Source organism: Oreochromis niloticus, linkage group LG7 (genome assembly GCF_001858045.2).
Source record: "Oreochromis niloticus isolate F11D_XX linkage group LG7, O_niloticus_UMD_NMBU, whole genome shotgun sequence".
Lineage (NCBI taxonomy): Eukaryota > Metazoa > Chordata > Actinopteri > Cichliformes > Cichlidae > Oreochromis > Oreochromis niloticus.
In genome coordinates this window covers 39,466,958-39,491,502 of record NC_031972.2, presented here as the reverse complement: position 1 = coordinate 39,491,502, position 24,545 = coordinate 39,466,958, and the positions used below count along the sequence as shown (strand labels likewise).

At 38.6% G+C, this 24,545-nt stretch overlaps 1 protein-coding gene across 1 annotated transcript in view; it reads left to right on the top strand.

Annotated features, from left to right (window-relative positions):
- Positions 1–669: 669 nt before the first annotated feature.
- The window catches only part of carmil2 (capping protein regulator and myosin 1 linker 2), a 60,878-nt gene continuing 37,002 nt past the window's right edge, over positions 670–24,545 (top strand). The window contains exons 1-28 of the mRNA XM_005454245.4: positions 670–1,060; positions 7,277–7,380; positions 8,490–8,540; positions 9,071–9,130; positions 9,333–9,454; positions 9,972–10,069; positions 10,322–10,392; positions 10,506–10,579; positions 10,659–10,734; positions 12,108–12,196; positions 12,694–12,788; positions 13,294–13,380; positions 13,785–13,894; positions 14,544–14,621; positions 15,062–15,138; positions 16,040–16,144; positions 16,894–16,963; positions 17,080–17,161; positions 17,912–18,008; positions 18,944–18,998; positions 19,113–19,285; positions 19,462–19,530; positions 20,266–20,359; positions 20,674–20,760; positions 20,980–21,108; positions 21,489–21,605; positions 22,892–23,067; positions 23,584–23,671. Of these exons, the coding sequence (XP_005454302.3) occupies positions 1,033–1,060; positions 7,277–7,380; positions 8,490–8,540; positions 9,071–9,130; positions 9,333–9,454; positions 9,972–10,069; positions 10,322–10,392; positions 10,506–10,579; positions 10,659–10,734; positions 12,108–12,196; positions 12,694–12,788; positions 13,294–13,380; positions 13,785–13,894; positions 14,544–14,621; positions 15,062–15,138; positions 16,040–16,144; positions 16,894–16,963; positions 17,080–17,161; positions 17,912–18,008; positions 18,944–18,998; positions 19,113–19,285; positions 19,462–19,530; positions 20,266–20,359; positions 20,674–20,760; positions 20,980–21,108; positions 21,489–21,605; positions 22,892–23,067; positions 23,584–23,671 (2,562 nt within the window). The 5' untranslated portion in view covers positions 670–1,032. The remainder of the gene's footprint in view (positions 1,061–7,276; positions 7,381–8,489; positions 8,541–9,070; positions 9,131–9,332; positions 9,455–9,971; positions 10,070–10,321; positions 10,393–10,505; positions 10,580–10,658; positions 10,735–12,107; positions 12,197–12,693; positions 12,789–13,293; positions 13,381–13,784; positions 13,895–14,543; positions 14,622–15,061; positions 15,139–16,039; positions 16,145–16,893; positions 16,964–17,079; positions 17,162–17,911; positions 18,009–18,943; positions 18,999–19,112; positions 19,286–19,461; positions 19,531–20,265; positions 20,360–20,673; positions 20,761–20,979; positions 21,109–21,488; positions 21,606–22,891; positions 23,068–23,583; positions 23,672–24,545) is intronic.

Sequence of the window (24,545 nt, the reverse complement as noted above, 5' to 3'; positions counted from 1 at the left end):
TCGACATGTCAATGGCTGTGGACAAAGAGAAACTTGTAAATAACTCATGAAAGAATAAAGTTACGTTGAAACCAAGCACACCATTGTTTTTCTTGTGACATTACCAATAAGTTTGATGTGTCACATGGCCCTCTTCCTATTGAAAAAACAAAAGTTGTATCCAAGATGGCCGACTTCTAAATGGCCACCATGGTCACCACCCATCTTGAGGAGTTTGCCCCCTCACATATACTAATGTGCCACAAACAGGACTTTAATATCACCAGCCATTCCCAGGTTATTACGGTGTATCCATATAAATGGCCCACCCTGTAGATAAAAACAGTTTGAATGTGCACTTTGGTTCCCCCTGGTGGTTAGAGATAAATTGCAATGATCTACTAATGAAAAACATTTATAATTGATTCCATCATAATAAAAGTAACAGTCATTAAACCCTTATTATGCTTTCATAAATATTATTGCTTTCATTTATCCTCTGAAGTTCAACATTTGTTTAGTTCCTAAACTTTTAAATACAATGCAATACTTTGTAAAACTGCAGGTTTCCTGCAGTGTGGGGGTTAGCTTCAGTTCCTTCCTGCTTAGTCTTCTCTGTGTTCACCGTGTTATTGACTCACAACATGGAACAGGATGTGAGTATCTACGTTCACAAGCAGAGGGTGCATGCAAGCAGAGCAAGAAAGGTGACGTGTGTGCATGCATGCAGGGTGGAAAGAGAAAGAGGGTTATATGCAGATGTGCTCTGAAAAAGAAATCTTATGGTGGTTTCATGTGTGTACCTTCACACCTTTAGTATCTCCACGCTACATTTTCTTGTTTTACTATCTCCTCTGCTCCCTACTCCTCAGTCAGTACAGTCGGATTTGTACACACTGTTTTATTAGATTAAAATCCGTCTTCTTTTTCTAAATTTGGCGGTATGGACGTGCATCTTTCCTTTCGGTATTTCTCTAAGGAGCAGTACAAGATCACAGATTAACTTTTTGTGCATCTTCATATTAATTTCATCGTTTTATTGAAGTCCACAGAATGGAGGCTGTTTCCCAGAACCTGCAAGGTAAGCTGAGCCATTTTCAGCAGCAAAGTTAATGCTCTTTGATATTTCTGATTCTTTGAACTTAGGATGATAGCATTGAAACACCTTAAAAGTTTTACATGTATTTCAACTCAGTCTGTTTAAGATGACCTAGTTAAAGCAAATGCAATCTAATTCAGGGGCTCCAAATGTTACCATAGTGGGTAAAAACGGGTGCTTAGCAACAAATGCTGAGACTTTCTGTCACAGAGACCAAATACTGGAAGAGTCTTACATGTATTTATTTACTTTTGTCTAAAACTTCAAACATACAGTTTTATAGATGTAAGATTATTTATAAAGATGTAAATAATCTGTGCTTCAGTAATATGGCTAGTGATACTAGCCATACAGCTTTTTACTGGACTAAAACTTCATAAACGTCTAGTCTAGTCAGTTAAGTTAGGCTTTTCTTTTTCGTTGAAACAAACTGTTTATGCCTAAAGGTCAGCTTCTCCTACTTAGTTACCATCTGTGTTTCCACTTTAACAGTCAGTGACACCAACTGACAAAAAGAAGGAAACGTGACTCAGTGTGTGGTTTGTTAGCAGTGTTATGAACTGAATAAAGACAGTCAGACACCAGGACTCTCTGAAATTATTACTCCATTAGTGCTCCGATTAATTTCTAAAGAAGGGTGGGGGCACAGCTCACCTTCAACATGCAGCGTTCTGCAGAAATTCAGTGTAATCTAAGCACATGATAGGTATGGCATGTAACATGTCCTTGAATTCAGCACAGCAGTCAGTTGCACTCTGACTGTCAGTATTTCCACGCCATAGACCTTGCTGGTGCCAAAAACAGCTTCTGAATAACAGTGAATCTGACACTTGCTTGGTGAGGTGGTTCAGAGAAGTTTTTGTGCCATCTTAAAATTCTGAGCTACCTGAACTTCATTAGAAATGATCACCTAATCATGTATAATCAGGGTTAGGGTTGGAACTGCTAGGGCTCACTTCTGTAAAACATCAAACCCTGATTATACAGCTATTGCATCATAACAGTTTGAATCTTATCTCACAGACGTTTTACTCACTCTGTGGGGAACGTACCTAATTTCTCTCCTTCAGCAACTTTTGAGCCTCGGGTTCATTTTATATCTGCTGGCCTTGAGATAGATTAAAAAACTAACATCACACACTATTTATTTGTAGATACCATTCATATATGTTTTTTTGCCCCAACCAAATAAGCTAATGTTATTTATAAATGAATGGACAACAGTAATTTTATCAGTTCATTTAAGATTTTTGTACAGGTCATTGCCAATAAGACATCAGTTCTAATCGCCTGAAATAGTGGCTTACATGATCAGTAACACTGTGGGCGTCCTGTCCTCTGCTAATTTTATCAATACAAATAATTTCTGGGTCATCTTTGACCAGTCCCATTGTTTTTGCACCCACATAAAGGAGTTTTCTGTGTGTTGGTTTTTCCCCACAAAGCTTTTTTTTAATCTTGCGTTCATCCTGTCCATCTTTTATCAGCTTTTTTTAAAATTCATCATTGTCTTAGCTCTGTGTCTGATTACTTGTAGGAAATTCAGAATGCTACTATTTGGCCACTTAACAGTATTCCACCTGATCAGTGTGTCCATCGCCTTTCAGTAGCTTACCGTTGCCCACGTCACCTATTTTCAAACTTGTCAGCCTCACCTACAGAGCAGTGTACTGTTGGTCTCTGAGGTCTGCTGAGGATCAAGAATCAAGACTTTTATTGTCATACACACCATGTGTGAGTTTTATGATATACAACTGTAATTTTGTATATGAAAATAATGAGTGAGTGGACTTGTGTATGGACAGGTACATACACAAACCAGGTGTTATTGTAACTGCTGATTTTAACTCTGTTTGATTTATTGGGGAATTTGTAAAAGTAAGGTATCTAAAGTGACAAAAACCCCTCAAGTATATATAATATATTGAGTTTAACTGAAGTCATTCACATTGAAAGTCGTTACAAATACATTTCCTTTCTGTGCTAAAGTTACAGGGCAAGTTTCCATTATTTCAGTTTGCTTCAAACCACAAAATAGAGGTTGCTAGGCAGTTTCAGATCTTGAACTACTTTTGCTTCTTTGAAAACTCAATTTCATAAGTTTACCAAACTCTTAGCATTTCACAAATCACTATACTATCACGATATAATTCGCTACACTAAAGTCAGAACTCCTGCCGGTTAGTTCTTAAAATGGGCTGGAAATAAGAACCACACGGGTAAATAAACAGAGTTTACAAAGGATGGATGTCTTCATGCCTCACAAAGTAGGTGGTGTTTAAAGCCTGGTAATACGACTGTTTGGAATTTTTCCAGGGCCGCCCTTTGTCGGCCAGTTGTGTTCATAACTCCTAATAACAAAATTTCTAGGTGCAGTGAAGATGCTGGTGGTGTACAGTGTGGAGGATCTGTGGATCTCAGTTCAGGGTTTTGCAGAAATGGTGACATCTACACTATTAAGTATTCACCCACCCAAATCACTGAGTTCAGGTCTTCCAATCACTTTCATGGCCACAGGTGTATAAAATCGAGCATCTAGGCGTGCACCTAGAGTGCTTCTACAAACATTGGTGAAAGAATGGCTCGCTCTCAGGAGCTCCGTGAATTCCAGCGTGGGACCGTGATAGGATGTTACCTGTGCAACAAGTCCAGTGATGAAATTTCCCTGCTACTGAATCAGAGGTGGCAGAAGTACAGACATTATGTACTTAAGTCGAAGTACAGATATTAGTGTTAAAAAACAATACTCCAGTAAAAGCTGAAGTACTGATTCAACTTCTTTACTCAAGTAAAAGTGAAAAAGTACAAGCTCTGAAATGGACACAAAGTAAGAAAGTAAAAAGTAGCTCTTTGGAGGACGTTTCTACCAGCTGGTTTTCTGTACAGGGACTCAGCTTTAAATAGTTAAGTAGAAGGAAGATGAGCAGAGAAGAAGAAGGTTTTTTTTTTCCTGTTTCCTCCATTGTAGAGGGTGACTTTGCCTATCAACAGGGAAATTAGTAGGGAAGAGCCTAAAATGGGATTTAGCAGGTTGGAGAACCTTTAAATCCATCTCAGTACAGCAAACTAAGCTGTTTATCCTGCACTCAGCTGCAGGATAAACTGTATTATCTTTAAATAATACAGTTAATCTGCCTTACTTTGTTTTAAAGCACATTTCACAATATGAAAAACATAAAGTCATTTATACAGATGCAATGTCTGATTTAAAAACATGAGGACTTGCGTGTAAGCTTCCAATTTCCAGTTTTTGAAATCCCACTGAGCAGTCCTTCCCTTTAAATCTAACCTCTCTTCTTCCTCTCCTGTCCTGTCTTTCATATCTTTCTCCATCTCTGAGTGAAGTTAGCTCTCTTTCTTTTCTCTGCCTGTCAAATATAGCAGCTGGACCTTTAGCTAGCAACACACTGTGCAAAAAACTGCACACAAACAGTTTGCTGATGTTTGTTGAACTGATAGAAATGTTGCATTTGAAATGACCTGCCACTTAAAAATATGACTCCTTTATGCTCCTTGCTCCTCTTTTGTAGCACTAACTGGATGCTGAAGTACTGCTACTACAATTTAAATATCGACAAAAACAAAAATACCCATCGTCAAAGGAGTTTGCAAAGAAAAGCGTCTGGACTTCTTTAAGTTGCTTGAAGACGTTTCACCTCTCATCCGAGAAGCTTCTTCAGTTCTAAGGTCAAATGGCCGAGAGTCCCAGATTTAAACCCAGTGGGAGTATCCCCCCAAAGAGGGACAAAGGACCCCCTGGTGATCCTCTAATCACATGCGCCAAGGTGTGAAAGTGGGTGTGGGACCTAATCAGCCAGGGTTCCGGGTGAGCTCATTGTCACAGACAAAAATACCCATCACACTTTAACCGCTGACTTTGGCACTCAGTTTTGCCTCTTCCATCTCTTTCTATGTGACTTGCCCTGGTGAATAATACATGAACAGGACTGGCTTTCATGTGTTATTGTTTAGGCTCAAACTGGTTTGATGTTTGGAGGCTCACAGTGAAGTGAATTAATAACTCACCTTAAATATGTTAAAATCAAAGTAATAAACCTGTTTTGAAAATGTAAGAAGAAAGTACATATGCTTCAAAAATGTAGTGAGTAAAAGTAAAAAGTAGTAAGAAAGAAAACTGCTCAAGTAAAGCACAGATACCTGAAAATTCTACTTAAGTACAGTAGCAAAGTATTTGTACTTTGTTACTTCCCACCTCTGTACTAAATACTCCACAGTCAGCTGTTAGTGATGTTATAACAAAGTGGAAGCGACTGGAACGACAGCAACTTAGTCATGAAGTGGTCGGCCACGTAAGATCACAGAGCAGTCTCTTAGTTTCAGTGATGGGAACTCTTAATGCTTCAGCATACCAAGACACTTTGGACAATTTCAGGCAAAATTTGTGGGAACAGTTTGGGGATGATCCCTTCCTGTTCCAACATGACTGCACACCAGTGCACAATGCAAGGTCCATAAAGGCATAGATGAGAGAGTTTGTAGTGGAGGAAACCTAATGGTCTGTCCTCACAAATGTGCTTCTGAAAGAATAGTCATAAATAAACACTCCTAAACTATGGAAAGCCTTCCCAGAAGAGTGGAAGCTGTTATAGCTGCAAAGGGTGGGCCGACATCATATTAAACCCTATGGATTAAAGAATGGGATGTGACTCAAGTTAACAGTTAGGTCCATAAGTATTTGGACACAAGTTTTGATTTTTTTCCCCCTGGTTATTGAAACATATTTAAATAATAGTTATACAATGGATATCATGTGTAGACTCTCAGCTTTCATTTGAGGGTATCCACACTAAGATTGGATGAAGGGTTTAGGAGTTTCAGCTCCTTAACATGTGCCACCCTCTTTTTAAAGGGACCAAGGTAATTGGACAATTGATTCAAAGGTTATTTCATGGGCAGGTGTGGGCAATTCCTTTATTATGTCATTATTAATTAAGCAGATAAAAGCTTGGAGTTGATTTGAGGTGTGGTACTTGCATATGGAAGATTTTACTGTGAACAGACAACAGCAGTCACAGGAGCTCTCCATGCATGTGAAACAAGCCACCCTTAAGCTGTGAAAACAGACAAATTCCTACAATATTAGGAGTGGCTAAATCTATCCTGAGATCCTGAGACCAAAAGAAAAGCACTGGTGAACCCAGCAATGCAAAAAGACCTGGATGTCCAAGGAAAACAGTGGTGGTGGATGAAGCCATAAAACCTCCTCACAACAGCCAACCATGTGAACAACACTCTCCAGGAGGTCCGCGTATCAATACCCAAGTCTACCATAAAGAGAAGACTGCATGAAAGTAAATACAGAGGGTTCACTGCAAGGTGCAAGCCACTCATAAGCTTTAAGAATTGAAAGGCTATATTAAACTTTGCTAAAAAAAACAAAACACACATCTAAAAGAGCCAGCACAGTTCTAAAAACATTCTTTGTACAGATGAAACCAAGATCGACCTCTACCAGAATGATGGCAAGCAAAAAGTTTGGAGAAGGCCTGGAACAGCTCACGATCCAAAGCAAACCACATCATAAACACAGCGGAGGCAGTGTGATGGTTTGAGCATGCATGGCTGCCAGTCCCACTAGGACACTAATGTTTAATGGTGATGTGACACAGGACAGAAGCAGCCGAATGAATTCTGAGGTGTTCAGAGATGTACTGTCTGCTCAAATCCAGCTATATGGAGTCGAACTGATGGGCGTCATTTCATAATACAGATGAACAATGGCCCAAAACATACAGCCGAAGCAACCCAGGAGTTTATTAAAGCAAAGAAGTGGAATATCCTTGAATGGCCAAGTCAGTCGCCTGATCTTAACCCAACTGAGCATTTCACTTGTTGAAGAATAAACTTTGGACCAAAAGGCCCACAAACAAACCATTACTGAAAGCCTCTGCAGTAAAGGCGGGCAGAACGTTAAAAAGGAGGAAACCCAGCACCTGGTGATATGAGTTCATGAGTTCAAGCCTTCAGGACTGGGTTTCCACCCATGAATTAGAAATGAACATTTTATTTTCAGTTATTTGGATGGACAACTATCCAGTCCATCACAAAAGTGAAAACCTTGTTAGCCTTGTTTAAAGTGCTGCAGAAACAGGCACTTAATAATCAAACTGTGAAGATGTCCTTAAAAGTATGAAAGCAATAGTGATGGTCTGTTTTTGTGTGTAATCCTGTGAGCAGATCAGATATCAGAGCTGCTGAAGCCTCACAGAGTCTGTCTGGTGACGCCTGTTATTTTGAACAACTCCAGTCAGCCAAGTGGAAGGTCAACCAACAGGTTTATGGTGAGTGTCATTGGTAAAAGCCAATACCTTTGGTCTAATATTAATTTCACTATGACTGTTTTAACTAAATCTGAATCAGCTGGTGCTCTTACAGGATCAGCCTCACTACTCTGCTAACAGTTTGTTTGCACACAGAAAAGTTTATGTGGGCACCAGGGCCACTCTGGCATCGGCATGTACACAAATCTGCCAGGAGGGGGCACTAAAGGATCTGTTTTTACACTGCGTGTGATTTAAAGTTAGACAAATATTTTTATCAAGAGTCAGGATCACTTCAAGTTTACTTTCTTGTGGATTAAAGTAAAAAAATAATGTTGTTAAACTACTTTTATATTTTGTATTGAATACATTCAGGTGGATAAATGTATTCAAATAAAAGCCACGTACAGCGTGGCTTTTATTGTCCATTATTGATCGAATAAATAAATGGTAAAAAAATTATTACATATTATAAATTGATTATGTGTTTGTTAAAGTGTATTTTGACTTTTTTACTGTCAGAACTATAATCTGCTCTTTGACAAGCTAACAATGTATGTATAAACATGTATGAAGGTTCTTAAAGCAGGTCACTGAACAACTTCAAGTTTAATGTTAATTTTTGCGAAGTAAAGAAATTTGCACTTCTCTGTCAAAGATAGAAAGGAGTAAAATATAGATTTTTAAGAACATATATTTATGGCATGATTAATTAATGATTAATGATTGATGCAAAATCAGAGTAAATAAACTGTTGTAAAAGTAATTTGGCCAACATTATTTTGTACCTATTTTGCACAAGAAGCTAAACTTGAGGTGATCCTGACATGTGACCAAATTTCACACGGTAACTTGTTTCCTGTGTGAGCAGAGTGGTAATAATGAGGATGATACTCTACGAGCACTAACTGACCATCTGAGAATTGCATTTGGCTCCTGCAACACTGCAGGAGCAGCATGCCACTTGTGGACCTCAGTGCTACTGTAGTTTGGAGGTCACTGTAAAAGACCAAAATTGCATAACAAGACCTGACAAAATGACAGTGTTCCTCTGAAGCTGCAGGCATTGGTCTGTCAGTTTGATATCTGATAGCTTCTCTCTTTGTTTTTATGATGTCTGTTTCTCTTAGGTACTGAGTCTATGGAGAGGTTACGTGGTTATAAACAAGCAACCTATCAGGGTAAATTACAACTTCTCTTTTAAACCAAACCAGCTTCACTTAAACATTGTGTGATGATGTTTGAAATAAGAGGTGTTATTTTTTTTTCTTACTGGTTCTTACTTGATAAATGACCATTGTGAGTTATGAGCCTTATGGATTATCCTCTCTGACTAGGACACTGTTTCTGGAGAGAGATACAGCTGAACGTGCCAAACATTTTCTTTTTATATGTATGTGCATAAATGCCCCGATGCATCGGGTGTGTGGGCCTATGTGCACAGATTCATTCTCACTGTGCATAGAATAAAGCAGTGTAGGACTGGGCGGATATGACTTGCTGTGTAAAAGCACTGATCGGTATCAGGCCATTTAACACTGCAGTGAAAGGACAGATTTGGCCGCACCACAGTTACTAAAAAAAAATCAAATTTTTAAATGGAATTTATTCTCACTTTGTCTTTGTGTGTGTGTGTGTGTGTGTGTGTGTGTGTGTGTGTGTGTGTGTGTGTGTGTGTGGGTTCACATGTATGCCTTTCTCTCATCCACAGGTGGAGAGCACCTTTAGCTACCTGGAGATTTGCGCCATTAATATTCACAGTCACATGAAGGTACACCATTTATCAGTGCCATGCCTATTTTTTCCCCATGTCATATCTTGTTATGTTCAATATATAACCTGTTTTTACATTAAATTTTTATACGCATTTATGTGTATATAAAGCACACATTAAGACAATATTTGATTCTATAAAAAAGCCTCTAGTTTGTATATGCAGAGAGTAAAACATGTATGGTACGGATGTGTTACAGATTGTGTTGGAGACAGACAGACAGACTCTGTATTTTAGTGTGTTACACACTGAAGATCTTGAAGCCATGATCAGTCACATGACCGCCTCACTGAAGAGGATCTTTCCTGATTCTTCTCCAGGGTGGGTCCGTCTTGCAGTGGGATCGTACCAGCCTTAAAGCCAATGGCTTCTCAATCACAGAAAACATATGTTTATTATATACAGTATGTGTTTTTAAAGATACTCCCTAAGTTTACATACAGTTTGATGAATATAGGAAACAATCATAGACTATATATAAAAGAAGTAGCCATTACAATGTCATCAGCTGGTTTCCAAAGGCCTGTTGTTGCACAGTCAAAGTGAGCTTGTTCACCTTTGGGACCTTAGCTTCTTGAAATCAGATCTCACAGGTGGTAGATCTGTCCAACTTTACTAGGCTTTCAGGACAGTAAACATGACTAGAAATTCTAAAAGCAACACAATAATATATATTTAGTAAGACCTTAAGACCAAAATACTTTGAGGTGTTTAATGAGGGACTAGATCAAGTGAGTCAAGACCTGAATTTCTGTGTTCCCAGTCAATAGACTCTTCGTCTGTCTGCAGAGTATTGCAGTTTCATGGGGTACATTTCATATTTTCCTTTAATCCTCAGAAAGCTGTTGAAGACAATTCCACCCGATCTCAAGGACAGACTCCTCACACTGATTGGTGCGATAGAGGAGCAGATGAACAGTCAGCCTGGCTACTGTGGTGTGTTTCATTGTCCAGTATTAGATATTTTGTAGTTGGGAAATCAGTTACTGTAGTAACATGTAAACATTAATAGATGTGTTGTACATACTACAATAAAGCTAAAGACCTTTTCAGTTGATCATAACCTGTTATTAACACCTTATGATTCAAACATTAGCAACACCTACAACATGATCACCGACAGTTTTGCATTTCAGAAAAACACATGAATTTAAAACTAGAACTAATGTATCTGAGTATTGTTCCCAGGAGGATTCTCTGATACCTATGCTGCTTTGTGTGATTTCAATGAGATGCCGTTTAGAGAAGAGATTCAGTGGGTATGTTAATGTTGCAACAACATAAAATCTAGATAAAATAAATTTTTAAAATTTAAATCAATTTTAGCACTTTTTATACAAATATTAGAATTATTCTCAAACTGTTTATGCAGGATGTTGACAACATTTACTACATCCACAACTGGAGACAATTCAACCTGCAGGACTTCAGCCACTTAGACAGCAGGTGAGATACAGCATTATGATGGGTAATCCAGTCATACTTTACCGCTGTTACATACTTTCTTTGTCTCCTCTCCTCACAGGGACCTGGCATTGGCAGTAGCAGCTTTGTCCTTTAACCAGTGGTTTACAAAGATTTACTGCAAAGATCTCAAACTGGTACACTATGACTTTTATTTATTTATGTTTGAGTGTTTGAAAGAGTTACCTAAAGGTTTGCACACTTGAATCCAGCTTTTTCACAAGATGACAACTATTATTAATAATTAATAAGTGGTCATTTTATAATACACAAACTATATATGTTACTAACTAACAACTAACAAAATATATGTTAGGTCCAACACAACTGTCACAAAGCAAGACTAGTGAGGGGAAAGGCTGGAGAGGATCTGGATCTGAAGCTGCACTTATCTCTGTGTTCTGTGCTGAGTGCAAATCTAAATCTTTTTGTTTCTATACATAACAAACATGAGCAGAGAAAAATCTGCTGGTGTCTTTCAGCCACACTTCATATTTTCTTATCTATCATATGGGTGGAGCTTGTACCTGATTATACTCTGATCAGTATTAAAAAATCAAGATAAATTAACTGTCAGCAAAACCACATGTGAATTGTGATTCTGTGTTCAACCATTAATATACTTAATACAATTTCTCTTATTCAGAATCATGTAAAATGATGGGTTGGTGACATTTCTTGTCTTTCACATTCCTGCAGCCACACTCAGACACTAATCTGCCAAAGTCAAAACTGGATCATGTCTATTCACACAAAATCATTAGAATAATTTTCAACACTGAAACTGCATTTCTCATTCAACATATTAATCAACTTCTATTTTGATTATATCTTGGATTAAGAATAAAGATAATTTACTATTAGCAAAGAGATAAAACCTCTGTTAAGGCACTTTGTATCATTTTAAACATAAAATGCTGGATGTTAAGACCATTTACTGTCTCTCTCCAAGAGGAACTTCAATCTCTCTCTCTCTCAATCCCACCTTTCTTGACAGTTTATACACCAGTCTGCATTTAATCATTAGTTATTATTGATCTCTGGCTCTCCAGTTTTATTTCCCGTTTTCCTTCCCTCACCCCCGACCTATCACAGCAGATGGCCCCGCCCCTCCCTGAGCCTGGTTCTGCTGGAGATTTCTTCCTGTTAAAAGGGAGTTTTTCCTTCCCACAATCAGTTGGGGTCGTCCAATTTCTGAGGTCTTTCTGTATTACTTTAGGGTCTGTAACTTACAATATAAAGTGCCTTGAGGCAACTGTTGAACTGAAATTTTGCTCTTTTCCATTCTTGATATCACTCCAGACCAAATTATTTCTAAGACCAAATACACAATGACAAAATAACTGGGGTTAAATAAAATCCCCACCAGGACTTTATAAAAACCTCTCCCAGCTCCTGGATTCACGACAGGCTTATTGTGCATGTGTCTATGGGCCACTGCTAATGCAAAAAAGAAAGTTGGAAACACCACTCTGCACGTTTCTCTTGGACTCTGGTTTTGTTCTTTCAGTCAGTGGATATCCAGCAGCAGCTGACATACCTGCTCTCAAGATCTCCCAGTCTGGAGGAGCTCTCGCTGGAGGCCAGTGGGCTGAAGCTGTGAGTTTCTGTGTCCACATACAAAAGTAAACGAAAAAACAGAAAGTGTCTCAGAAAGATGTGGGGTCATTATGGAGCCCAGGTGCTCTATTGATGAAGGCATCATTGTCACACAGAAGAAACCATTAACACCAGGAGCGAACACATACCAGCTGAACGCTCCGCACAGCTCAACAGAGCTCCTCACTGCATGTTTGAGCTTTTAACAATGAATTTAACAAAATCTGAGACTCTTGTCTGAGGACCCCTCCTTCTTGTGACAACATAGATCTTTGTTACTCTGGCTGAATGTTTGCACTCGCTCACAGGCCAAGCAGATGCCTCCTTTATGCTACTGTGGTGGCTCAAGATCCAAACATCTTATTGTATAAAACATTTGCACAATATCATGTACTCAGGAAGAAATATTTTTACTTGTTAAACTAGGCTGACTTTAAATTACTTTGATTTACAGTGTAGTTTACAGGTATTGAGACTGACAATAATCTTCTCTACAGGGACTTTGCAGTCAAAATGGCTGCTGCCCTCAAAGAGCATGCCTCGTCTAGCCTGCAATCTATCAACCTCTCTGGCAATCCAATTGAAGACAAAGGTGAGCTTTTTAGATTTGACACCTGATTCATGTATGTGGTTGTGACTAAGATGTGAATAGGGGAAAGGCTGTCACATCTACTGCTGCAAATCATAATAACTGGTTTGTAGTTGTATGCCTTCAGTTGCAGTTTAGATCCATGTCTGTGCAGACTCAGACAGTAATATGTATATAGTGAAAACTTTCATTAAAGGTATGAAGTGATTGGCAAACAAATTTGATTCTAGTAGAACATAAAAGCCTTCCTGAGAAAAGGCAACCGTCACCAGCACAGATACATCATAAAATACAGGTAGTAATCATAGATACAGAATTAAATGACTAAAAATAAGAATATTTTTATTCTAAAAAGTGTCAAGTCAGTGATGAGAATATACAAATCGCAGCAGAGTTGAATTATTATTAATATCATTGCCTCTACCTGTGCTTTTCTGCAAAATATGTCCCATTGAAAGACACTATTTTAACTCACAGCTGTGTTAATGTTTTGTGTTTTCACTGCAAGGTGTAATAGCGCTAAGTCAGAATTTGGAGAATCTGGAGAAAGGACTCAAGCGCCTCTCCCTGTCCAGGGTATCGATGACTGCCAGAGGTACAAACACTATAAACTGTAGAAATAACGTGCTGTTTTCATCAGTTTTATAAGGAGCAGAATGAAGACAGAATCGAGTAAATATAAAGAAGAGGAGGTCTGTCAACACTGTGCAGTGTACCACTAAATAATTATAATTAGTGTGTTAAAACACACTTCTTAGATACAAATTCTAACAAATGCTGAGTATAGTATGATCATATTTTTGTACAATACAGCCAGGTATATCAGTTTTGCAGATTCCTCTTTTGCTCTTCTTTGAATGAATATGAAATGAATAAAAGAAGGATTCCCTGTGATATTTTGCCTGCCACCATAAACGCGTTTCACACCATCTTTGCTGTTACATCCACTTACCCCATTCAAAATAATCAGTATTTGTGGTTTGATTGTTTTTTTTCCAGGTCTCGGCTGTCTGAGTCAGGTGTTGTCCTCCAGTCAAAGGTTCTCAACATCTCTGACCCACCTTGATCTGTCTGGTAACACCAGTAGCCTGGTTACTGAGGAAGCCACGGTACACTCTGCTTTATGTGTACCTTCACATGATACGGATTGAACACAAATGATGCAAAGAATATTCTTACAGTACTTACAGTACACATACTGTAAACATCCAAAAGTGGTGCCGACTATTATCCTGACCTTGCTTGCAGGAATTAAAAAATACTGGAAACAAAGATTAAAGTAGAGTACAGATGACTTTTGCATATGACAAACTAAATGCTTGAGCTAAAAGCTTTCCCCATTTTTCTTTAAGTTACAGACAAACCAGCTTTAGTCTGGAGTGTATAATGTTCAAGCCCAACCTTAAACCTTAAAAACTTAAGGTTAAATTTCTAGCAACACTCATATGACATAGAACAGCTTCACTGGTTTGTTGAAACATTTCAGCTTGTGGTCTTCACAAGGGTAATCATCACTGAAGGCCACAATGTCCAATATGTTGTTCATGCAACAAAGTATTTCTATGTACAACAAACATTGCTGGACTTGTAACATGTTGTCCAAGCACGGTGAGAGTAAGTGAAGGTTTGCCAGAAACGTCAACTCTGTTTCAAGACACCCCCTGATGGTTTTCCATCCTGGATAAGAAGGAAGGAAACCATGTCTACATAACTCACACATGTACTAAACTTTGTGATGCATCTGTGTGTGTTTTGCAGTTTCTCTTCAAGTTCTTGTCCAGTACAAACTCTCTGTCTTATCTGGACCTCAGTGATACCAGCTGCCCTCTGGACACGGTCAGTGACATACTGTTTTTATAACTGTGGACTTCTTTCCATCATCTCATTGATTTCTCATTGATTGATATTTGGAAGAATCAGCGGCCATGGTTGGATCTCAACAAAATGGATAAAACAATAAAACAAACCAAAATCAGTGACCTCATAGCTTGTGCCCAAGACCAATCTGTATTACATTACATCTATGTTAATATTTATGTGTTATCCACTCATCTATCCAGTTCGAATGCCTCCCCAGGTCGCCAGTCTGATGCAGGGCCAACACATAGAGACAATTATTATTAGTAGTAGTAATAATAAACTTTATTTACCACTATTAGTAGTGGTATTTTCATTGTCATTGTTGTTGTTCTTGTATGCACAGTATCAAAACAGTGGGTTGAAACAATTGCTACAGTTGCCTGTAATTTAACTTGCTTGTCTGTCTGTTCATGCAGTTATTTGTGTCGCTGTCTGCTGGATGTTGTTACAAACTGGTGCACCTTAACCTGGCCAGGAATCCTTTCAGCCACAGGTCAGCTCCACTGTCCATATCTGTAAACTCATTGGATGACTGAGAACCTTCACAGACTCATTGGACTTCAGTTTCTTAGTTGCTTTGAAATGCAGCAGCGTTTGAAAACCAGCAGAGGGCATTCCAAGCCTTTGGAGTCATACTGCCACAATTTATAGGATCAACCAGTCCACAAGTTTACTTAAACAACATTAATGAACAAATTAAATATGAATATTCAACACAGTACTGCGTACCTCAGATTACAGTCTGAGAACATATTAGCATGAAGTGTTCAGAAGGAGCTTTAACAGCATGTGCACAAACTGGCTTATACCAGAAACAAGTGGCTTTTACAACATATCACCTGATGTTGTTGGGAGTTGTTAAAGTTGTTAAGATCTTAAAATGTGAAACACCTGCCACCATAGAAAAAAAGAGAGCTATTCCAGAATTAGTAGATAATTTAGGTGTCAACATAAATAAATACATCAGTAAAAAAAAAGATGTCCCATAATTTCTTTCATCCAACTGGTGTTTTTAAAACAATGTGCTTGGTGCTATGTTGGACACAATCTTGTTACAAATTCTTAGGAACTTGAAAAATGATATTTAATATTTTCCATATACACAATATATTAAGCCATTAAAAAGATATCATATTAAACTGTCATCAGCTGTTAAATTCATAGATTAATTCACTGATAGATTCAGAGATTGAGCAGTAGTATCTACTAAGTCATCTATTAATTGAAAGGTTGAATATGTGAGCATGATCCAGACACCCTGGTGTCTTCATGAATGTTTATGTGACTACTCCCTAAGTCCCTGATTCCAGCAAGAAATCTCTTTCTTTGTCTCTCTCTCCCTCTGTGTGTGTGCGTGTGTGTGTGTGTGCATGCACGTGTGTGCATGTGTATAGAAAGGTGCAGGAGGTCACGAGGAGCATTCAAGAGTTCTTTAGTCAGAGCTGTGAGCTGAAATATGTTGGGCTGTCTGCAACCAAACTACCTCCACAAGCTCTCAGGTGTGTGCACACACTGTCACATGATAATATGACATGAAAGCTCATTGTTGGCTGCAGGAACTGTAATGTTTAATGTAATGTGTTAATGTTTCGTACTTTTATATTCTAAATGAGTCACACACAGTTAGTTATCTGCTTGTATTGAGACGTTTTTTTTGTACAGCCATATTTCACCACCGGTACACTGTAGGGGAGCCACGGCACTTTTCACACTGCTTTTCAGAGTAATGCTAATGACCACAAAATTTCTTTGTGGGTTTTATTTTCATCAGTGTATTTTATCAGTGCTTTGCCATTGACCTTTCATTTTTGTGAATCATTAAGTAACTCAATAAAAACCTGTTTGTTAGCTGTGCTTAATGACATCAGACAGCAGGGGAAAAACGTGGTGGTTGATGTTAGTCAGCACTGGCAACCTTAGTTGTATTTAATATGAAAACATTTTTGACTTGGTTAGAATAAAGATGAATAAAAATATAGTTTTTCCACCACTCTTATCACAATTACTATTGTATGTACTAACTGTGAAGCATCCCATGCATCAGTAAGAGATGTTTTGAAGCGCTTTCGGTTCATGTATGTGAAAGTTTTTGTCAAACTATACTTTGTTAGGAAATACTAGGTTAAAAAAGCAACCATTGCTTACCTTCAGAGTACTACTGTCCACACTGCCAGCACATAAACAGTTACAAATACTGACGAACTAGTAGTCTGTGGTTAATGAATCTATTGATATGTTTTGCAACTAGGTTATTACTGCAGGGTCTGGCAACCAACAAACGACTGTTTGGGCTGGAGTTAGACCTAAGCAGCTGCGAGGTACACACTCACATACCCTCATGCAGAAAGAATAGCTTTTTTCATTTATGATGAATGGTAGCATCCACAGTAGGTACATATTTTAGACCTATAAATATGTGTTTGTTTATGTGTAGCTACGTTCAGCAGGAGCCCAGGTGATACAGGAACACATCTCTGAAGCCACAGCCATCAGAAGTCTGGATATCTCTGACAACAGTATGCAAAACAACTTTCTTACACACAAATCCAATTATGCCATATAAAACCTGCAAAACTCATTTCAGTACATTGAAGTTCAGGACGAGAAGGCCTGGCTCACAGTCTCCGCTCTAACTCATCCCAAAGGTGTTCTAACTCAGGCCAGTCAAGTTCTTCCACACCAAACTGTCTCATCCATGTGTTTATGGACTTTGCTTTGTGCACTGCTGTGCGGTCGTAGTGCAACAGGAAGGGGCTAAACTGTTCCCACAAAGGAGGACAAAATCCAAAATGTCCTGGTATGCCGAAGCATTAAGAATTCCTTTGACTCCAGAGAACATGTCCACTGCTGAGTCCACTAGCAACACCTTGTCAGGCTTGGATGCAGCTGCACGGCCATGGAAACCAATTCCATGAAGCTCTCGATGCACTGTTTGTCAGCTAATCTGAATGCCACATAAAGTCTGTTGTGACTGACTCAACCCAAAGTTGGTGACTTCTGTGCGTGACAGTGTATCTCTGAGTTCTTTGCCTAATTTTGTCAATTGCTTATTTTAAAAGTCAAATTATTTTTCCTCTCCAGAGTTAGGTGAGAAGATTGATAGCACCCTCATAACTATAACCTTAATATGATCAACAACAATTTGACAGTTAGCTTTTTTTCACTAGATGAATAATAAGAGAATTATTGAAGTACAGTAAACCCATTTACACCAGGAAGAATGAATGCTTCCATTCCACCACTTTTCCCTTGCTCTCTGACTGTAGGTTTTGAGAATGACATGGTGACCCTGGTTCTGTCAGTCGGTCGATGTCAGTCTCTTCGACATCTTGCCCTGGGGAGAAACTTTGCCATGAAATCCAGGTATGATGAAAAAGATTAAGAGGTCCCTTTACTCTACCACCACATTGTCTACTGACATCAGTTTATCACACTGACCCTTCACAATGTTTAAAATGCTTGCAAGTAAAGTAAATACAACTGATTATCTCATTTGAATGTTCATTAACAGTAAGTGGTTACATAATAGTAGAGTCCGCTGTGCGCAGCTGGTCATCAGAGTAGAAACATAAAAATGATGGCCATCACTTTTATAGAATAAGATTCTCAAAGACGCCAACTGAAATGCAGCTGTTCACAGTTATATGTTTTTAAACTGAGTAACTGAATTCAATTAAACAGCTTTGCGTGATATGAAATTTGTGTCGCACACAAAGTAGAGTAATAGTAATGTAAAAAAACCAGAAACTGCAACAGCAGCAACTGCAAAGCTGCACTTTCAGAATCTGTAACATCATCACTCAGTATTAATGCAGCAAACTGATGCATGATTTGGACGTATGGTAACATCATTTCTGTGGTAGAACATTTAGTTTAAAAGATGAACACAAACTTGACCTTTGAAACACATAGGTCAGAATATTTCCAGGTCAAACACACATTTGACCTATTTATCATAATCCAAGCCATAATTTATCTGCATGTATATTCCTGCCTCTAGCTATATTGGTCCTAGATTCATAATCTGAGTTTCTCTTTTCCATAGACACCAGGTGTTGTTACAAGGTACACAAAGAAACTATCACTTTCTGCCAGCTGTTTGGCTCAACCCACAAAACATGCCACTGCTAATTAAATCTTTCAGATCACAATATTTATTTCAAAGTGTATGCTATTTGTAAACTAGTCAGCCTGTAATTTAAAGAATGTAAATCAGTAATTGTAATTTCTCCTTGTTCTTAATTTTTTTCTCTTCTTTCTCCCTTCATTTCATGTCTGCCTGCTTTGCTATGGACCAGAGCACTCACTGATGTTCTTCAACGTATAGCTCAGCTAATCCAGGATGAAGAGTGTGTGAGTGAAACCTTCAGTGTACTTTAATGTAATTCAGTAGCCCTGCAATGGATGCTCAGCCTGTCAGATGTGTTACCCTGCCTGTGACCCTAAAATTGAAATCTGTGTTTGCAGCCCTTGCAGTCTTTATCAGTGTCTGACTCCAAGCTGAAGACCGGGATACACATTCTGCTGAGTGCTTTGGGTGGTCATGCTGCTCTGGTTGAACTTGACATTAGTGGAAACTTTATTGGAGATACAGGAGCTAAAATGCTGTCCAAAGCCCTGATGAGTAATACCAGCCTGAGGTGCACATGTAAACACACACACACTCTCTCTCAAGAATGTTTGTAATTAATAAATGTTCTAATCCAAAGAGCTAATTAGTGAATTAAAGAACATCCTTTCAGAGGCAGAGAAAGTATGAATATCAGTGGAAGACAGAGCTGTATTTCCTCAAACTGACTGATCTCTCTTTTTTAAGGACTTTAACATGGGACAGAAACAGTGTGACTGCTAGAGGTTTCCAGGATGTAGCAGATGCCTTGGAGAGGTCATGCACACACACACACACACACACACACACACACACACACACACACACACACACACACAGGCAAATGTCAAAAAACGCTTTGCTGGCTTTTACCAGAAAAAATGTTTTTTCAAATATACAATTCCTCTGAGACACTGGCTGCTTTTTCACTCATGTTCAGTCCAGTCCTTGTAGCTGACAAATTTCAAAGGAATTTTTGTGTGTTCACTTGTTTATTTGATTGCTAAGCTGCTTAAGACTCATCTATGGATCTTTCAAACATAAAAACGGCACCTAACCCAAGGAATGAACCAGTAACATGTCTACATATAATAGACAACTTAGCAAAGAACCATTTAAATTGATCTTTATGCAACGAAACAAAAAGCAGCCAACATCCAAAAAAGAGCTTTGTTATGGCCTTCAAGATGCTTTGAGAACTATTCCTGAAGACTATTTAGAAAAATTATAAGAAATATGAGAGAATTTAGGTTGTGTTGAAGAATAAAGGTGGCCATATCACAGAAAGGTATTTGCAAGTCTCAGTAAATTGCTGCACCTAGTTCCCATTTTCCTATTAAATATTTTTAAAAGAAAGACAGACTCAATATGGGTGACGGTGCAGTTCTGCACTTCACAGCAAGAAGGTCCTGGGTTTGAATCCAGTCTGATGCTGTGTGTGGAGTTTGCATGTTCTCCCTGTGCACAGTTGAACAGATCCATAATTTGATGTTAGGTTTCTTTATTATGCAGGAACTTCACTCTGCAGCACATGTCTCTTCCCCTGGCCGATATCACACCGAGTTACCGTAGCAACCCTGACAGAACAAAAGAGGCCCTGCACAAGGTCAGTGTGTTTAGCAGGTTGTTATTTAAGATTATATGCATTTAATGTGTTTAGGACAAGGGTCATTTTATTTTTACATCACAGTTGAAGTTCATGTTTTCTCTTGTTTTTTATTGCTGACAATGTGTCTTTTGGACATCAGAGAACTGAGACAGCAAATGCAGACAGCATACACATCTAACAGATTCATTGTACTCTTTGTAGCGATACAGTCCAAATTTATATTATATAGAGTAATATATATTAATTGTTGTTTGGAGAGGCTTCTTCTTTTTCCAGACGTCAGCTGTGTGTCTTTGTGTGTGTGTGTTCAGATTCAGCAGCATTTAGACAGAAACAACCAGAGACAGTCTGACAGCATAGAACTTCGACAAGTCTTTAGAACTCAACAGTCTGAAAAGGTAAGCCAGTGAAAATACAAGAGAATCATTTATATAACTACAACACAATTTATTCAACTAGTAAATTAAATAACTAGTAATAGTTGCTGCTCAACCCACAAATGATTTTCCTTACCAAGAAACATTGTTACAACAAAGAAATAATTGACCAAATGAAAATTGCCTTGCTCTTTGTGCTAGGTCATATAAATCTTATGTGTATGTTATCCACCATTTTAGCTCATCCATGGAATGTGCCGCCAGTTAGAGAGCAGCCTTCAACGTTTAAGCCACTGTAGCATTCAAGAGGACCAAGCTGATGTCCTCAAAGCGCACGAGGTGCTGCAACATGCCAGGGACTCTTTAAAGGTACACGCTTCAAAGTTAATTTTGGATATTTAAGCATATTTAAGTATGTTTTGATTGTTTCCTCCTACCATTGCAAATAGAGGGGGACAGAATATAAGAAACAAAAAACTTCTTTGAAATGAAGTGAATGCTTTGTTGAATGAAGTCAAGTATTAGCCTGTAACAATATCCTCACTAAACTGAACTGAAGAAGCTTCTCGGATGAGAGGTGAAACGTCTTCAAGCAACTTAAAGAAGTCCAGACGCTTTTCTTTGCAAACTCCTTTGACTACGATGACCTGGATGACTGAGAACCTTCACAGACATCCTCACTAAAGTGACCAGGGATTGTAAATGATGCTGTATTCCACCTAATATTTCTTTTGGTATCATTTGTGTAGCTGCTGCCGTCGCTATATGAGGTAGGCACGAAGTGCGCCTCCGATGGAGACTTTGTGAACAGCATTCTTACTGACACGGCTACTGCACTGACCAATGAGTTCACTAGGAGCATACAGGTAAATGTTTAGAAAGCACTCACTGTGTGCACACGCGTACACACACACACACACACACACACACACACGTTCAAGAAATATGAGGATCCATGTCCAACTTCAACTTCAGCAGCAACAACAAACACACACAGGTAGCCCAAATCAAACATGAATAAATTCTTGAAAAAAGGCTTCCCTTGCAAATAACTTGGGGGCTTCTTCATCTACAGAACACAATGTAGTTCAAAGTATCTGAGAATCCACAGAAAGCTTAGTTAATAGAGACTGAGGCAAAATAGAGTAGTGCCATGTAGTCTGAGCAATCAAAAAATGAATTTATTTTGGAATGGATGCTGTTTTTCAGCTAGCTACATAATTTGTCTGTTAAAGTTTTAAAAATAAGCAAATAAAAATTGTTGTTTTAAACCTTTTTTAAAGTTGTCTATATTATTTCCAATTAAGTTACGGGTTTAAATGACGTTTGTAAATTCTGTCTTTATTTTAAAAAACTCTTACATGTATTTATGTATATATATTTTAAAAAGAAAAAGAAAAAAGAAAAAAATTAGACAAAAAGTATGCAAAAAGCCATCAGAAATGAAAATTATGTAACATAATACCATGTTCGAACTATTGCTGTAAGTTCTTAAGGCTATTTGGGAGTTTAGTCTAAAGCCAAACGGTAACATTTGAAGCAATTTCCCATCACACCTCACATTTCTCACAGATGATGGTGGTTAATTGACTTTGCAAGATTTGCAATGACCCCACTTGTCACAGTGTGCAACCTTGTTAGTGTGAACATCATCATCAACAGGAGCTCTCTTGGGTGGTGGTGGTGTAGATGTGATGCGCAGTGATGATTAAAAGGATCAGGCTAACTTCTGCCTGGAAGCTATTTTGTTTCAGTGGCTTTTGGACACCAAGTAGTTTACAGTCAGAGTGTTAAATGCATTGACAACACCAAGCGTTGAAGTTTTGAGTTTAATGCTGGATGGGACATGTATGTCACAACGATATTTGACAAACTTCATCTATATCAAACTGTTTTAGAAATGTTGCCAGACTAGGTTACATGTGACATATTATTTAAGGATTAGAGTTGTTGAATGGGTTTAAATTTACCTTTGGTAAGAGAGAGCTGGGGTTTTAAAATTAGTTAGCTGCCCTGGTGTGCTGCCATTTTGGAAATGATGTCATGGGTACTTGCCAGGTCAAGCTTGGTCTTGAGGGAAGATTGTTTAATGCTGTTTTGTCTTCAGATGCCCAGTCTTGTCCTTACTGAAGTCCTCGTCTCTGTGTTCCAGGAGTTGTCTCAAGGCCTGATGAGACACGCTGATGCTTTGTACCCACGAGTGGTCCAGCGGTCTAGTGTGTGTGAGTGTCTTTCAGAGTGTGTCTCCAAAAGAAGCACACAGACACACATATTCATAAGAAGCACTCTGGTGGAGAGCACAGGGCACATCATCAACAACAGACTGCAGTAAGGACATTTCCACAGAGCAGTGGTTGACATTTAGTTAATGTTTTTAATGAGATCCCTTATGAGTTAGTACCTATCAGTACATATTACATATCAGTAAAGTCAATGCACATCATATCAGGATTAGAGATATTGTTTGATGAGTTAAATAAAGATTATTTAGTGTGATGGTTCCATGGTCAGTGTATACATTATAAACATTATAGACTGAAATGTACACATTTCTTTCTTTTTTCAAAGTTAAATAAATAAATGCATGATAGGTATGATCCTTTAGTTTTAGAACTTGTATTAACAATAGGAAACTGATCTACAATACACTGTGAAAACATCTTTGTTTTAGTTTCTCTGTTTCGACAGAACAAATAAAATAAAAAGTAAAAGACACAGTCTGGTTAGATAGAGTTTACGCCGCAGACATTTTTGACTATAAATCTCTGGCACAATCACTGTATCTCTTATACCATGTCCTCATTAATGAAGTTGTTCCTTATTTCCTCTGTCGTGTTATTAAAGTGAACTGAAGAAAACACTGACTGTCACTCTGGCTGAAAGCATTGTGCAACAGGTGCTACAGGATCTAAAAGTGGCACAGGACAAAATAGTAAGTGTGTGTGTGTGTGTGTGTGTGTGTGAATACTGCACACTCCCAATCAGCCCAACCATTAAAACCAGGTGAAATAATGAGGGTCATCTTGTTACAGTATATGTTCTGATGGGAAACCTAGAGTACCTTTATTCATAAAGATGTTGCTTTAACACAATGGTTCCCAAACTTTTTTTTGCTAGGCCCGGACAAAAAAAAAAGTTTGGGAACAAGCGCGCGCTGTGCAGACGCTGTGCGCACGCGCTGTGCGGACGGCACAGCGCGTGCTCCCGACCCAGGGCTGTCCAAATTCTGCCAGGGACACTCACCTTGGCACCGCCATCGTGCAGGTGAAGCCAAAGGCAAGATATGCGTCATCATATTTTGTAGTCTTTGGCTTGGAAGGAAGTTGGTTTGGAAGCATATTTGGCGATGCTTCATCCTCTGCTTTGCGTTTGTGTGGGAGCCCCGCCAAAAACCTGTCCATTATGCAGGCTCTGCTACCCCCCCAACCTTTGGGAACCACTGCTTTAACACATACCACCCACTAAATACTGATAAACAACCGCTTTTGGCAACAGCACTCACTGATAACAGGAGAAAGGACCAAACCACATAAAAGAAAATTAACTAAATGACAGGATAGGTAGCCTGAATTGTTGGCATTGCACATCCACAGATTACTCTGTAACAGGCCTGATCTGTGGGCGCGCACGCTGCAGCCTACAGAACCCAAAGTATCAGCTGCCAAAGTCCCAGGTCCAGAGAATACACCCCACTGTGTCTGAGCTGTTTTGGCAGAATTAGGGTGACCTACAGAATATAAGGCAGGTAGTTTTAATGGTGAGGCTGATCAGTGTATGTGTTAATTATATTATATACAGTACAATAT